The 16955-nt window shown below is 35.6% G+C and overlaps 1 protein-coding gene across 1 annotated transcript in view; it reads right to left on the bottom strand.

Moving 5' to 3' along the window:
• The window catches only part of ERCC6L2 (ERCC excision repair 6 like 2), a 175853-nt gene that overhangs the window by 46098 nt on the left and 112800 nt on the right, over positions 1-16955 (bottom strand). Inside the window, exons 14-16 of the mRNA XM_090274034.1 lie at positions 7207-7359; positions 3006-3086; positions 492-1620 (exon numbers count right to left, since the gene is read on the bottom strand). Coding sequence (XP_090130160.1) covers positions 492-1620; positions 3006-3086; positions 7207-7359 — 1363 coding nt within the window. The remainder of the gene's footprint in view (positions 1-491; positions 1621-3005; positions 3087-7206; positions 7360-16955) is intronic.

Raw genomic sequence — 16955 nt, 5'->3', positions numbered from 1 at the left:
GCACATGACTAGGTTGCACATCACGTCCCCAGTTGGGGGCGCGAGTGAGAGGCAACCACACAGTGATGTTTCTCATCCTCTCTTTCTCCTTTCCCCTTTCTCTAAATAAATAAATAAACAAACAAATAAATAATTAAAAAAAGAATATTACAGAAAAAAAGAGATACTATAAAATTTAAAAAAGAAAAAGAGAGACCAAACTATGTCTAGGGATACACATTTGTGTTTTAAAAATGCAAAAATGTGATCGCTATAAAAATTAGAATAATGGGGCAAACATAGGTAGTCCTGTGGGGATGACTAAGTTCTCTATCCTGGCCTAAGTGGTCTTCCCTTTATCTTGCCACCCACCCAATCCCTCATTTGTGCCGCAATGTAGCATCTTGATTGTAGAGAGCTATTTTACAAGCTAACTCAAGAACTCTTAGAGAACTATTTGATTTCACAAAACAAATACATAACAATTTTTTTCAGAAAGTATCTGTAGTTACCTAAAATTTTATCCATTGATTCAGACATCTCTTGATTGACAGCTCTCTCATTTGAAAATTTCATTGGTGTTCTTGGTACGGAAGTGCTATTTTTCTTATGGCTAGGCAATTTTGAAGAGAAACCAATTCTATCTTTCAAAGTTTTTGGTCTATGTCTTTGTTTAGAGAAACTGATGTGGCTAACAGAAAAATCGTCATCTGAGGATGAAAAATCATCAATAGCCTGAGAATTACAATCTTCATTTGTTGCACACAGTTGGTTTGCTTTCTTCATTGTTTTAGGAAAGGCATCAAGTTCTCTTTTATTTTCCCTTTTTCTCTTAAACCTCAAAGAACTAGTAGATCTTTGTTTTCTTATGCTTGACTTGGAGGAAATTTCAATGTCATCAGACTCATCACTAATATCACTACTACCTTTTCTTTTCATAATAGATTTCAGGTTCATAGGATTTAATTGTTTTGAAATAAGTTCACTTTCTCTGACATTGGTCTTTCTATCATCATCATTTGTTACCTTTATAGGGTTTTCTGTTTCAGAATCTTCAAATCTATCCTTAGGTGGTTTAAGCCTTATACTATTCTTAGGGAATTTCTCAGTTGTGTATTGTGTGGGCAAGATGACATCACTATCTTCTGATTCAGTGATATTCTGTAAAATGCAATTGTGGTCAGTTGTATTTTTAAAATTTTTGTTATCAAACTCAGAAGAAATAGTCTGCTCTAAAATGTTTTCACTTTTATCAAAAATATATTTTTCCTTTGAATTTAGTATGTTGGCTAATTTCTGATGTTTTGAAGTACCAAGAGAGACTTGACTTTTCTGACAACCAACATCTTTGGCTTCTGTTGAAAGGTACTTGGGGTGTTCATCAGAACTTTCATCATCAGAAGTAATATTTTCATCACTATCATCAACTGCTTTACATTTTGTCTCAAGCAATTTAGAGAAACCACACTGGAGTAAGGTAAGCTGTCTGGGACAATCTGAAGCTTTACTTGAGTCAGATGCTTTGTTTTTAGTAGATTTTATTCTTGAGTTTTCCACTGATTCATCATCACTAAAATCACTGCAGAGACCATATGCAGGTTGTTCTGGACTTCTGTGTTCTTGAAAGTCAGGTTCGCCAGGCTATATAAGAAGCAATGACAGAAATATTAGAAAATATCAAGATAATGACATCACATCTATCATACTGGAAAGGAATTAAACTTCGGTAGATAATTTGTACAAGTATATTACTTGGTATTTTATAAAAGTATATTTAATAAACAAATGTAAATGATTTAATATTATAGTCTGATAAACTCTTTTCTCTTTTCAAGTTGAATAACTGTCCAAAATATATAAAAGTTTAAAGTAGAATACCACATGACCAAATTATTTATAAGAAAAAGATAGAGCTGAGTAGTCAGCTTATAAGAGGCAGGGACCATTCTGGTCTCAAAGGTGAAAAGCACACAACTTACTGCTTACTGTAGTCTAGCAGATGCTTCTAATCATGCTTTAAGAAGGAAGCAAATAGGAGTTAACAAAGAAAAGAATTCACAGCTGGAAAATGGTTCTAATCAATTAAAAATGAAAATAAGATTGAATAGGATCTTGACAACCAGAAATAAAGAAAATATTGATGACATTTTAAAGCAAAATTTGGTACAAATTTACATCTAATATTTAATTTTTTCACTTCAGTCAGAGCTCAGTATCTCCTTTAGTTCCCTAAAACTGAGGCTTTGGAAAAAATATTATCTAGCAATACTTCTGTCAACATTTGATATTCATGCATTTCTATAAATTTAGAAAAATACTGACTCCATATTTCAAATCATTGGCCTAGTATAAATTTATTAAACCTCTAAAGTCAAACAAGAAAAAACCAGCAGCTATAATAAGAAAAAAACCTAAACATATTCTTTACTTTCTAAAAGGTCCTTTGATAACAAATATATTTTGTAGTATGTGAGATGGCAAATTACTAAAAAGATTATTAGATCAAGGACTCAAATAAAATAACATATCTACTTAAGAGAATAATTTTGATGTTTGAATTTAATAATCTTAAACACATTTAGATTGTTATATTCCCATTTAATTTGTTCAGTAAAAGTTATTTATTTAATTTGGACTGATCGCCTGCACAGTGTATTTAATTTTGGATTTACAGTTTGGTACAGTCAAAATTCCAATCTAGATATAAATGCCTGGTGAGTACTCCCAAATTTGTTCTTAGGACTCGTGGACATGGACAACAGTGCGGTGATTGCTGGGGGGAGGGAGGTATAAGGGAATTAAATGATAATGGGAAAAAATACAGTAAAGATTAAACTTTAACAAAATGTTAAGTTAACCTAAATTATTAATTTTACTGATAGTCCTCTGACTTTGTGTCCTTAACGTTTTTATAAAATAAATTTTCTTTACACGTTGAAAAATGAAAGAAAAAGGAAAGTAAACTTAAAATTGTCACAGTACATGTTTTCTAGAAGTTCTGGGCTATAGATTCAAAAATTGCTTACTGTGTCTAATTTGGGTACTTGAGGTTCCTCTTTCAACCATGTAGTGGCTGTCATGACTCCTGCTTCCACTTGGCCTTCTCTCTATAAATAATGCAAATAACCATGTAAACATGGGGTTAAAAAAAACAGATAACAGCAATGGCATGCTAAAACTTGGAGTTAGGGAAAAAGAACTGAGTGCAGCTTACTTTAACTCTCTTAATGTTATTTTTCAATTTGCTAATTAAGAAACTCATATATACTTTATATAACATTTTAAAATACTCTTAATTCTTAGGTAGTGGAGTGGCGCAGTGAAAACATGCTGGGCCCATAAAATACTCTTATTTCTTGCTTTAAAGCTTAGTTTTTCAGATATAACACTAATAATATTTTTCAGTCAACTCTATTAAAATCTCTAGTTGGTGATGGAGGCTGGAAAAATGTTATATATAGTCACAGTAATGATTCCATAATAACCATGTCTATATAATAATTATAGTAAGGACATATTGTCTTCATTTCAAACAGCACAGGTAATGTTGAGTATTGGGAACTTGATATTCTAGCCTACATTGCTAGTGTATTTATTGTTCATACTTATTAAAATGTTTATTAATTCCTTAGGTGTAGTAAACATCAAAATGAAAAGGTCCATCTTAATATGAAACTAAAAAAGGTCAATTACATAACAGGGTTCCCATCTCTTTGGGGAAAGTATTTATGCATTTAAAGCAGATTTAATTGCCTAAATTCTAGAATATTAAATTTTCCTTCAAAGGGAAGTTAATATATTTCTTTTCTTAAGGCTTTACTGATAGACCAAGGGGAAATAACACTACCATCACCAGAGTTACAAATATCCAACTTAGGAATATACAGACATACCAATGGCATGGTTACAGCTACCTGGTATCCAGGGCAACAATGGAGAATTTACCCTGAAGATCTTTAGAGAATGACAAACAGTTCATAAATTGCTTCACTTTTTCTTTCAATGCCTAGAGGTTATTACTGCAAGGGAGTGGGGAGCCTCCTTCTCAGAACTGCCTTTCATCTTTTCAACTGAAGCTAAATGGCTACAACAGATCCAATTGGCAGTACCAGAAATCCTTCAAGTGATCAGAATCCCTTTGTGATAGGTAAATGGATGGCAGCTGCAGTCTTTTATTGCAGTGCAGCCCAACACTTTGGAGTCATCAGTAACTCCTCTCTTTTTCTCATGCCCTCTATCTGATCCATCACCACTATCTCCCTGGCCCAACCACTGTCATCTCTAGGGTGGGTTATTGCATTATCTCCCTACTTCACTTCTTGCTTTCACTCTTGTATTTCAGTCTAATCCTCTTTATTTCAGCCTCACCCAAGGACATGCTTATTGATTTCAGAGAGGGGAAGGGAGGGAGACAGAGAGGGAAACATCAATGTGAAAGAGAAAGACCCATTGGCAGCTTCTCATATGCACCTTGACAGGGACCTTGCCTATGTGTGCAACCTAGGCACATGCCCTGACCAGGAATGGAACTCATAACCTGGTTTATTGGATGATGCTCCAACCAAGTGAGCCACACCAACAAGGGCTACAGTCTAATTCTTAATATTTAATCTAGACGATATAGATCAGACTATGTCTTTGTCCTGTTCAGAACCCTCTAACTGTTTTCTGTCTCCCCCAAAGTCAAATCAAAGTCCTTGTATGCCCTGCTTCCTGTCATCTCTCTGGCCCCATTACTTGCTCTCTTGCTTACTCCACTCCAGCCATTCTGGCCTCCTTGCTATTTTGAAATCATGCTAAGCATTCTCCTCCCTTATGGCCTTAACATTTGTTCCTATGTCTAAATCACATCTTCCTCCCTAGTCTCTTCAAAGGATCAGTTGCAATCTCACAATGAGCTCTTCCTTGGCTACTCCATTTACATGAAGTGCTGTTCCCTTGATAATCTCCCTATTTCTCTTCCCACTCTTATTTTTAAAAATTTAGGTACAATATATGTATGACACTGTACACATTTAAGGTGTACAACAAGTTGATTTGATACACTTATATATTGCAATATGATTACCATCATAGATTTAGCTAATATCTCTTATCATGTCACATAATTATAATTTTTTTTTTGTTAAGAGCATTTATAATGTAGTCCCTTAGCAATTTTGAAGTATACAATACAGTACTGTTGACTAGAATCACTATGCTGTGCATTAGGTCTCCAGAACTTATCTTCTACCTGCTCTATTTGTAGCATTGGAACCTACCATCACAATATATTCTATGCTTCACTTATATTTTTCTGCTTATTATTTGTCTCCCCTATTTTATTTATTTCCATATGTGTAGCTCTATGAATAGTATCTGACATTTAGAATATACTCAATAAATATTTGTGAATTCTCAATATAAATCTGAAGAGAAACTATGATACAGATTTTAAAAGTCAATGAAAAATAGAACTAAATTGATTAGAAATCATTGAGTTAAATGTCTTATAAATTCAAATTTCCACATTCTTAAACATTTTAAAAGGGATTTTCTATAGTGTTTAAAAATTAAAATGGATAACAAGAAGTGAAATCCTTCTTTTTATGTTATGATATATTCTTTCATTATACAGGACTTGGAATAATATTTTAAAACATTGTTTGTCCAAAAGCAGCATGAATTTAATGAGGCCTAAATAATTTTAAATTCTGATTGACAACAAGTGAGCAATTTTAACTCAATATTTAATAACTGAGTGCCAGTGATGAGCCTAGCAAGGACTGCAAACAAAATAAGACACAGAGGGTCCTGTCATTAATAAACAGATACTCCTGGAGAAGAAACAAGATATACTTAGGACAACCAGAACAAGAGAAGTTTCCAGTTAATAACTTGTCATACTTATGTCTTACCTAACACTGTTTAACAAAGGAATAGGTGGCTATTCTCATAAAATAGAGAACTAAACTATGGCAGAAAACAGGATAAGTAATATAATGCTGATATATTTTATAGACAATGATTTCAAATTAGAACCATGAATATAGGCTGGTATGTTGTGCAGTACTCTGAGATGGAGGTAAGATCGAGGGGGTCCTGGAGGGCAAACAAGGCTAATCAATAGTTTAGAGAAAAGAAATGGGGGGGGGGAAGTGGAGTCCATAATAAGAAATAGCATATTAAAAATGTGAAAGAAAGCCAAGGGGACTCTAAGTGGACCACTCAATTCAGAATCAGTTATTATAGAATAAAAACTCAGAAGTAGACACCAGACATTGTATAACAATTGTAATATTCACAGGATACAAATCATATACACCTTCCTGTTGACCATGCTTCAGTGATCACTGATTAGCATTAGGTTAGATTCATACTGCTACTTGCTTCACATATGCTTTCTGATGTTACATGGTCACTATGTAAATATTCTGTCCCACCTCCCATCAAGATGGTCTCAGTTCTTTGAGAACATGGACCAAGTATTCTGTGAACTGCTTTGTGGTACCTGATGAGTAAGTGAAGTATATATTTTATTATTACAATGTACTGGAAATTAAGGAAAATATCCTTAATTCCAAGGCTCAGTTTCCTCATCTGTATGATGTCGGGGGAAGGTTGAAAAGATGATAGCCCAGGATATTATGATTCTTGTATCAATATCAAACAGAAAATAGGTTAATATCCTTCATAATCTGGTATATTACAGAATTAAACTTTTTTTTTAAGGCTATAAATACCCTGTTTGAAGAATAAGAAACATCTGTATGCTGAGGATGAACACAACTGAGAAAGTCTGAAATATTGCTGTGGAATTTTTATTGGGCACAGAGAACAAAAATCTCCATGAGACATGAGAATGCATCTCAGGGAGTATTTGGTAACTTAATCAAAACACATTTTATATTTTTGTTTAATTAGGAAGCCTCTGTTTTTAGTTCCTGACTTCAAAAGCTGTTTCAAAATAATAAACTCTTTCCCAGTCTGAAAACGGTACTGGAGGTCGTACTCTCTAGCGTAGGTACCTGTGTCTGTGTGTGTACACTATTTATAACTATGCGTGGGAAAGTCTTCGTTTAGAGGGACAATAATTTATTTCCTATTTCTCAAAAAGTAGAAGTTCTAAACATAAGGCATTTTGTAAAGAAAAGCAAAAATTTCTCTGAAAAGGCACCAGCAATTATATTTCACATTTCCCGAGGGGAGAAAACCATGTTTAAAATATTGAAGAGATCATAGAACAACCTCCAGGATGTCCTTCGTAAGACAAGACCCTTGGGACCTTAGTTTGAAGAGATTAGAGACTCCAAAGAGCTCCCCTCGATGCTCTTTTGATCCTTGGACTGCTTCAAAATATCGCTTGGCATTTTCACTTCCAACCACCACACAGTGAAGTTGCTAGAACAGAAAAAAAACACAAGATATTTTTGAAGTGTTTGCTCCAACAATATGTCAGAATTTCCTAGTATTCCACGTACACACACTGCTTTAGCTGGAGCAGGCAGATTCTCCTTAGGGAGGAAATTTTATTTTAATTTCCCCAGCAGATATTGTATAATGATTAAATAATGGCTAGACTTATTGAAGATGAGATCTTATATTTCCTATTTTATCTGTTTCTACCAACTCAGTCAAGATCACCTCTCTAAGGACTATCCACCTGATATAAAATGTTTAATAATATAGGCATACATTTGGATACACCTTTCTCCTTTCCAGACTCTTACAATAGGTACTACTGAAACTGTTAGAAATAATCACTACATTACTGAAGTTAAATTATAATCTGAAGTAATTACCTGATAACCATGCTGATGTCTAAGTAACGGTGACCATAGTTATATTGTCAAATAACAGCAAGAACTCAATTGCTGTTCAGAAACACTGTATCTTTGAAACAATTTTGAACATAGAAATAATACTGACATGGAACCCTTAAGGATATATACCACTGTGTCACATCAGTATTAAAGTGTCTCTTTATTTACTGGATATTTGACTAAATGTAATGTAAATACAATCTGATTAATCCCATGTATACTTTAAAATTCCTTGGAAGAAATAAAGAATGCACAGGATGAAAACCAACTTCAGTCTATTGTTGATGGAAGGATTAACAAGAAATCACAGGCTATTGTGGTTACCATCAGAGCTGATTTACACTGTAATAAATTACTCTACATGACTAAAACTATTCTTAATAGTGGCTGTTATTTATTGAACACTTACTGTATGTGTAGCATTTTTACATTCTCTCATTTAATACCTTATAAGCCTATGAGATACTATTATGTCCCTTTCAGAAAAACAAACAAACAAACAAACAAAAAACTGGACTTACTCTATTTTAGAAATAAAAACTTAAGTCTAGAGAATTAGGTACCTTACCCACAGCTGCTCTGTTAGGAGGTGAGGTATCATTTCTGGAACTTATCCTTGGGTTGGGTTGAGTCCAAAATTTATACTTTCAATAATTTTTTACCTCCAGGATGTTTCATTTAAAACAAGACTCTTGGGACCTTACTTCGAAGAAGTTATGTATTCATATATCAGCTTAATCAGTTTTATATCAATGTCCCAGAAACATGGGCTATAGTCCTGGGAATATAGAAGCACAATAGCAATTGAAGCACCCGATGGCCTGGTTACCTGATGATTTTACCCTTGCTCCTGACTTTACCTTAAACACTTTATTGTCAGACTGCAGAACTACTAAATACAGTTACTAAAGTAATTTGTAAGCATTAAATCTGAATCTTTATAAGTTTTATACAAAAGTTTTATCACAAAACTTACAAAAGGCACATTATTTTGTACTTAAAATAAGTTTTCCAAAGGGGTTCCGGTAAAAGTGAAGACCCAATGCATCCTGTAGGTCAACTATATATATTTAAAAAATTATATTGAATTCAAGCCCTGGCTGCTATGGCTCAGTGGATTGAGTGTCGGCCTGCGAGCCAAGTGTCGCTGTTTTGATTCCCAGTCAGGGCACATTACTAGGTTGCATGTCAGGTCCCCAGTTGGGGGCGCAAGTGAGAGGCAACCACACAGTGATGTTTCTCTCCCTCTCTCCCTCTCTTTCTCCTTTTCCCTCTCTCTAAAAATAAAATAAACAAACAGACAAATAAATAAATTATTTTAAAAAATTTACCTAAAAAATTATATTGAATTCAAGAGGTTAGGAGAAAAACTCAGTAATTGGAAAATGTAGCTTAGTTTCCATCTTAAGAAAAATTCATATAAGGCTACAATAAGCTTGGATTCCTCCACAATATACAAGATATGCAAGAAGTAAAAAGAAAAGAAGGAATGTTCATCATGTTAAGAATTTTATGACCCCTTCCTCCATTTTCAAGAAGAACAGCATGGCATCTTCATATTCTCTCTGTCCTCTGCTTCTGCAGTCACTTCTCTGTTTGACCCTCCCACCCTTCTCCTTCTAATAAGAATTCAGGTGGGTTAAGGGGATTAGAATGTGGACATCTTTAGGGGACTATTATTCAGTTCACCACCATATACTTTCTGACCAATGCAATGAGTAGGACACTGCATTGTTTCATACTATTCACACCAAGACTTCTTGGCTTGAGTCTGGATATGCGGAAACATCAATGGACTTATTATTTAAAACTATCAAGATCACAAAAGACTAGAGAAACTCACTCCAGGTATTAGAAAACTGAAGAGACTCTTGGACTTCCGGCCAAGATGGAGGCTTAGATGGACACACTCGGTCTCCCTCTACAACTAGAAAGGAATACAACTATGTCAAAACAAAAGATAACCAGAAATTCCAGAAAACAAAACTACATGGAAGCCCAATGTATGAAGTTTTAAACCAGCGGTGCTCTCCTGGACGGGTAGGAGGCGCGAAAATGGAACCAGAATGGAAAGATTGGGCAGGGCTGTTTGCGGTAGCAGCAGGGAGAGTGGCAGGGGGAGCAATCCCAGCTGCAGTTGAGTCCCAGCAGCTCGTGACCCCAACGCTGGGAAGGCAGCCCCCCCATTGCCTTGGACGGTAAGGCCCAGAGGGCAGGAGGATGGATCCTGGTCTCCCAGTGGAGAATAACGGCAGGAATCCATCTTGGACCCCCGCGCCCACACAAAGCGCTGCAGCACAGCAAAGAAGGTCAGAATCGCTGCAAGTTGCTGGGCAGTGATGAGTACATGGGGCTCTGCCCCCCACAGTCTGCCCAGGAAGCAAAGCAAAACACAAATCTGTCAAAATAAAGGAGACAACGATTGAAATCCTGGTGATGCAGCTCACCAGGCAGCAGATGAAGAACCTGACAGACGAACAAATAAACCTGTCAGAGGCTCAGTTCAGAGCTATTGTTATAAGGTGGCTTACAGAATTAACAAAAATATTTGGAACAGGACAGGGAAGGAAAGAAAAACACTCATACTGAAAAGAACGAAAACACATATAAGACAAGTGGTGAGGAAATAAAATCCAGAGATCAAATCAACAAACCGGAACATAGAGAAGAACAAACAGTCAACCAGTGCAGAGAGAGGAAACACAAAGAAAAGAAAGTGAGGAGAGGATCAGAAACCTCTGGGACAACTGTAAGAGATTGAACATTCGGATTATAGGATTGCCAGAGGGTAAAGAAGAAGAACTAGAAATTGAAAAATTATGTGAAAAAATAATGAAGCAGAACTTCCCGAACTTGGGGAAGGAAATAGACTTATAGGTCCAGGAAGCACAGAGAGTTCCAGAAAAACTGGACCCAGGGAGAACCACTCCAAGACACATTATAATCAAATTGTCAAAAATTAAAGATAAAGAGAGAATCTTAAAAGCAGCAAGAGAGAAGAAAAGAATCATGTGCAAAGGGGTCCCAATTAGACTATCAGCTGACTTCTCAAGGGAGATGCTGCAGGCAAGAAGGGACTGGCAAGAAATATTCAAAGTAGTGAAAATCAAAAACCTACAGCCACGAATACTCTATCCAGAGAAACTCATTCAGAATAGAAGGGCAGAGAAAGTGCTTCCGGGACAAAATAAAACTGAAGGAGTTCATTAGATCCAAACCACTATTATATGAGATGTTAAAGGGACTGGTTTAGAAAAAGGAGGATCAAAACTCTGAACATTAAAATGAAAACTGCCTCACAAGAACCAACAACAGAAGCTAGAGAATCGAAACAAAGGCAAACTAAATAGGCAACGAGAGTGGAAAAAGAACTATAGGTATGGGGAACATATTGGGGGAAGTCAGCAGGGAGGGAGAAGAGGGAGACGGAGGGAGATGGTATAGGAATTAAGAAGCATAGTAGGAGGGGATGGAATAGACAGGAAGAGGTTGAGAAGAACTATATGCACAACCAATGGACATAGACTAAAAGAGGGGGCCAACTGCAGAAAGGGGGGCCACCAGATGGAGGGGAGCAGAGGGAAGGGAAATTGGGACAACTGTAACAGCATAATCAATAAAGCATATTAAAAAAGAAAAAAGAAAAGAAAACTGAAGAGACACAAAAAGAAATGTAACCACGATCATGATTTGGATCCTGAACTGATAAGGAAAAAGCAAACCTTAGCAGCACTATTTACAATAGCCAAGTGCTGGAAACAGCCTAAGTGCCCATCTGTAGATGAGTGGATCAAAAAACTATGGTACATTTACACAATGGAATACTATGCAATAGAAAGTAAAAAAGGAACTCCTACCATTTGCGATAATGTGGATGGAACTAGAAAGAATTATGATTAGCGAAAAAAGTCAGGCAATGAAAGAAAAATACTATATGATATTACCTAATACAGGAAACTAATGAACAACACAAACAAATGAGCAAAATTGAACCATAGGCATGTAAACAAGGAACAGATTAAGTTACCGGTGGGGAGAAGGTAAGAGAGAGAAGGGAGATATATAGGGGAAGGGTTTAGTAAAGGAACTAGTATAAATAACCCATGGACAGGTAAAACGAGGTAGGGCTTGACTGTGGGAGAAGGGGTGGGGTGAAGGGAGGGGGAGCAGTGGGGAAAACAATGGGAAAACTATAATAGATAAACAGTAAATAAGTCAAAAATTTTAAAAAAGCAAACTTTATCAAGCAAATTGGTAAAATCTGAATGGGTTCTATGGATTAGAGGTAATGTATCAATGTTAGTTTGTTAAATTGGATAACTGAATTTTTGAGAAGACAGTGGGAAGAGAGGAAGCAATTTGTAGAACAATATGTAAAACCGAGTGTTTATAATGCCTAAATCTATTTTTATACGTATATGTAAATAGGAGAATGTTCTTGTTTTGAGGAAATACACACTAGACAGTTTGGAGGTGTTTGATAAACGTGCAACTTTCTCTCATATGGTTCAGCAAAAGAATAAAGATCATGGCTGAGAGAAAGAGAATGCAAATGGTGTAAAATGATAACAACTGGGGAATTTGGGTGAAGTTCATTGGGAGTTCTTTGTGCTATTCTTGCAACTCTTCCGTAAATACAAATTTATGTTTAAGTAAATTATATATATACATATATAAAAGATTAATTTCTGAATGCCAGACTTTAGCTTACATGCAACATTCCAAACCTAAAGGAATAAAGTTACTGTGTAGGTAATGTTTTATTTTTTTAAAGTATAAAATATCTGCATGTGTTACCCCAACTAATGCAAACAAAACATATCAAAGTGGAAGTCCCCCTTGAACAATGCAGATCATCCCTTATTAGTCTAACAGTGAGATGGGAAGGTGTCTCTTTCTTGATCTCTTTCAATGCTACTGATATATACAAATAGAAATACTGAATACTTTTATGCCCAAACACAATTGTCACGCATGTTCTGCAAGTTTCTTTTTTTGTCCCACTTAAAAATGTCTTGAGATCTTGCCACATTAGCACATTTGCTCTGACTATAATTTTATTGTTGTTGCAGAGTATTCCATAATATGGGTATACAAGAATTTATGTTTTTATTCTGTTACTGTTGGGCATGTAGGCTGTTTCATTTTTCATTTTTTAAGCAAATACAACAGCAAATATAAATCCTTGTCATCCTTCACTGTTTATATGTGAGAGGCAGATAGGGAGGAGGTGCTATGTGTTTTAAAATGCTCTTCAATTAGCCTCTAAAATAAATGTACCAAGTTGTATTCTCAAAACCAATATATGAGGACTTCTTTACATCACACCCACCAACAATGAACAGCACCAATCTCCCCGTTTCCTTAAAAACAAAACAAAACAAAAAAGCCTTTGGCAGAAAGTGCAGAACATAATCTTATTTTATTTTGTATTTCTAGATTACAACTGTGGTTTATCATCTTTTCATACATGAGTTAACTATTTGCATTTTTTTTTCTTTAGTGAAATACCTAATCGTAGCCTTTCTACTGTTTTGTGCAAGTTCTTTAGATATGGTAAATGCTAATCCTGTGTTATATTACATATATTGCAAACATTTCCTCCTAGCCTTTTTTAAAAATTGGCTTATAGTTTCTTTGTTATATAGAAGTTCCATATAAAAATGTAGTCAAGTTTACAGTATTTAACTTAGAGGTTGCACTAAGTTTCCTATGGCTGCTATAACGAAGTACCACAACCTAGGTGGCCTAAAATAACAGAATTTCTTATCTCACAGTTCTGGAAGCTACAAATCTGAAATCAAGGTGTTGGCAGGGCCATGCTGTCTCTGAAGGTTCATAGGAAAGATTCTTCCCTTACTCTTCCTGGCTTCTGGTGGTGGCTGGCAATCCCTGGTGTTCTTTGGCTTGCAGCTGCATCACTCCAATCTTTGCCTCCCTTGTCACATGGCATTCTCCTCTGTCTCTGTGTCCAAATTTCCCTCTTTTTATAAGGACATCAGTTCCTGGATTAGAGCCCATCCTATTCCAGTATGACCTTATCATAACTTGTTTATATCCACAAAGACCCTACTTCTAAATGAGATCCCACTCCAGGTACCAGAGGCTGGAACTTTAACATACCTTTTTTGGGGGGCTGGGGAGGGGTGGAAGGGAAGTGCACAATTCAACTTCTAACCAAGGCTTTATTAGAGAGTTCTACATTTATGTTTATGAGAGATACTGGTCTGTAATTTTGTTCTTGAAATGTCTTTGCCAAGTTTTGGTGTCAGGATTCGCCCCTTTCTAAAGTAAGTTGTAAGTGTTCCTTCCTCTTCTGTTTCCAAAAAGAGTATTAAATATCTGATAGAATTCACTGCTTAATCACTTAGGTTAGAATCTCTGTGGAAAGTTTAGAATTAAAAATTCACCTTCTTTGACAATATAGGACTATTATTTCCTCTTATCTGAAGTTATTGTCCCTAAGTATCAAGTATCATTAATAGGAAGTTATCTGTCACCCTGGCCAGGTGGCTCGTTGGTTGGAGTGTCATCCTGGACACCAAAGAGTTGTGGGGTAGATTCCTGGTCAGAACACATACCTACGTTGCAGGTTCGATCCCCAGTTGGGGTGTGGATGAGAGGCAACTGATCAATGTTTCTCTCTCACATCAATGCTCCCCTCCCCCCCAACCTCCACTGTAAAATCAATAAACATACCCTTGGGTAAGGATTTAAAAAAATAAAAATTTAGATGTCTGTCTAATTCTAGTACTATTATAGATATTTTATTTTTCTCTCAAGAAGGCTTATCTCTGAAAATGTAAAGGATTTTTCACTTTATCTCGATGTTTTACAATTAAAGAAAGATAGTGTTAAGTGTGGATCTATTTTCATTAATCCCATGGGCTTGTTCTCTACTTTTTACATGTTTCTTTTATTTGGGGGCTTTTCCCTTTCTTTTCCTTTTGTTCTCTTTTTCAGCTATAAGATTGATAATGGTGGCTAACCACTATGCTGTACAACTGAAAGTAAACCAACTAATATTGATGGTAAACTGTATTTTAAAAAATTATTAAAAGGTTGATACTGGAACTTCTAGATCTAGCCTTCATTTCCTCTAACTTTTCTTCCATGTGTTGTATCTTTTTGCCCTGTAATCCAGAACTGCTTGAGTCTTTCTTTTAGGTAAAAGCTTTGCTCTTTGCTACTCAGCCTGTCTTTGAAGTTTTTCACTTTGGGGATTTTGAATAGATTATTTTTCCAAGTACTCTGTTCTTGTTTCCAGAGTCCTATAACCTCACTTACCATTTAACTATATTATTTATATTTCTTTCATAATCTCTTCTATTCTGTCTGAGGTGAATTCTATTTTTTGAGTGCCTGTATTAGCTCCTATGGCTCCTGAAACATTATCATAAACTTGTGGCTTAAAAAAAAACAGAAATTTATTCTCTTACAGCCTTGGAGGCCAGAAGTCTGAAATCGGTACCACTGGGCTGACGTCAAGGTTTGGCAGGGTCGTGCTTTCTCCAGACGCTCTGGGGGAGAAATCCTTCCTTGCCTTTTCAGCTTCTGGTGCTGCCAGCACTCCTCAATTTATAACTACATCACTTTAGTCTCTACCTCTGTGGTGTCACTGCCTTGTCTTCTGTCTGTGTCAGATTTCCCTTTGCTTCGTTCTTATAAAGCCACTTGTGACTTAGGCCCCACCAGGATAATCTAGGCTAATCTTCCCAATCTCAAAATCATTAATTTAATCCTATCTGCAAAGACACCTTATTCCCATATAAAGTAACATTTATAGGTTCTAGGGATTAGAACCTAGAACCTGATTATCTTTGAGGGCCATTTTCAGCGTTTATTTTCCTAAATTGTTAAATAATTATTTTTTGTTGGGTATTCATCTGTCTTTGAATATCTTACATGCTTATCTCAGCCTACTGCAGTGATCATTCAAAGTGTGGGGGTATGTGCAAGTATTTAATCTTGTAGGCAATGGGAGGAACTTTCTTTTTGATTTCAGCAAAAATTTGGAGCTCTATCTTGCTTCTTTGCTTCCAACATTTCTAATTATTGTTCCACTTGAGAGCAGACACATCTGATGGCTGCATTTTGGTACAATGGGCTAATACTGTTAAGTGTTAAGCCACCTTGTTAGGTCATCAATGATACCCCGAAGAATGAGTACCACAGTTACCCTCCACACTCCCTTATTTTTTAGTATCCGATAACTCTAACCTCGGACCATTCAGAAGTTACACCTGCCTTTTTCAGTAGCCTTTTCCTGACTGAATTTAGCTTGGTTTCTTCCTCTAACCTGACCCCAATTGTTTTTTGACTTTCAGGGTTCCTGATAATTCCTGGACCACACAGAAAATTCTTCTTGCTTCTCAACATTTTTATAGTCCCCCCTCCCAAATGTCACTTTTGGATATTTATCTTCCCCAAAAGATCTAAGAAACTCTTGGGAGGCTAGAGTGTATAAGCCACATGTACACTTGGTTCAAATTCCAAGCAATCTTTAAATCACTTTTAGTGACTTTTCCTCATATGACTGCCATCTTGTCTTTATTTGTGCCTACCAAGTTGTATGCTGAATCTTCCCCAAGTAGCTCATATTTAAAAAATAGTTTAATAAGTAACTGGATCCTACAAAGTTCTGAAATTTTAAATTAGCATCATCTTCTGAAGCCTTTTTATTATATATTATATAATACACATTATATAACAAGGCATTTTATTTAAATATAGAGTCAGGTGAGTAGTTAAAAAGTATATACAGGGTGGAACAAAAGTAGGTTACAGTTGTGAGCACACAAAACAGAGTTTATACTTGTATTATTACTTATTATTGTATTATTTTCCATACAAACAACTGTAAACTTACTTTTCTCCACCCTGTATATATGTAGTAATGGGACTGAGCAAAATTACATGATTGAGGAAAAACTCTTACTTGTGATAGCCTAAGATATTATTCTAAAGAACTGCTCCTAAGTTGAAAAAATATCATCCCTTTTTTCCCCAAAATTGGTTAAATATGTTTAAAAAAGTAGTTTTTAAAGTAGTTGTGTTATACCAAGGAACAAAAAGATGAAAAGCTTCTTATAGAGCAAAATACTTCAAGAAAAAACAAAAACTGCTGTGTACAATTCTATTTTTAGAATTAAGAAAACAGCATTAATTTAAGAT

This window comes from Furipterus horrens, unplaced genomic scaffold (genome assembly GCF_987537825.1).
Source record: "Furipterus horrens unplaced genomic scaffold, mFurHor1.1.pri manual_scaffold_4, whole genome shotgun sequence".
NCBI classification, from domain to species: Eukaryota; Metazoa; Chordata; class Mammalia; order Chiroptera; family Furipteridae; genus Furipterus; species Furipterus horrens.
Note: the sequence above shows the minus strand (reverse complement) of the source record. Positions and strands in the feature narration are given on the sequence as shown.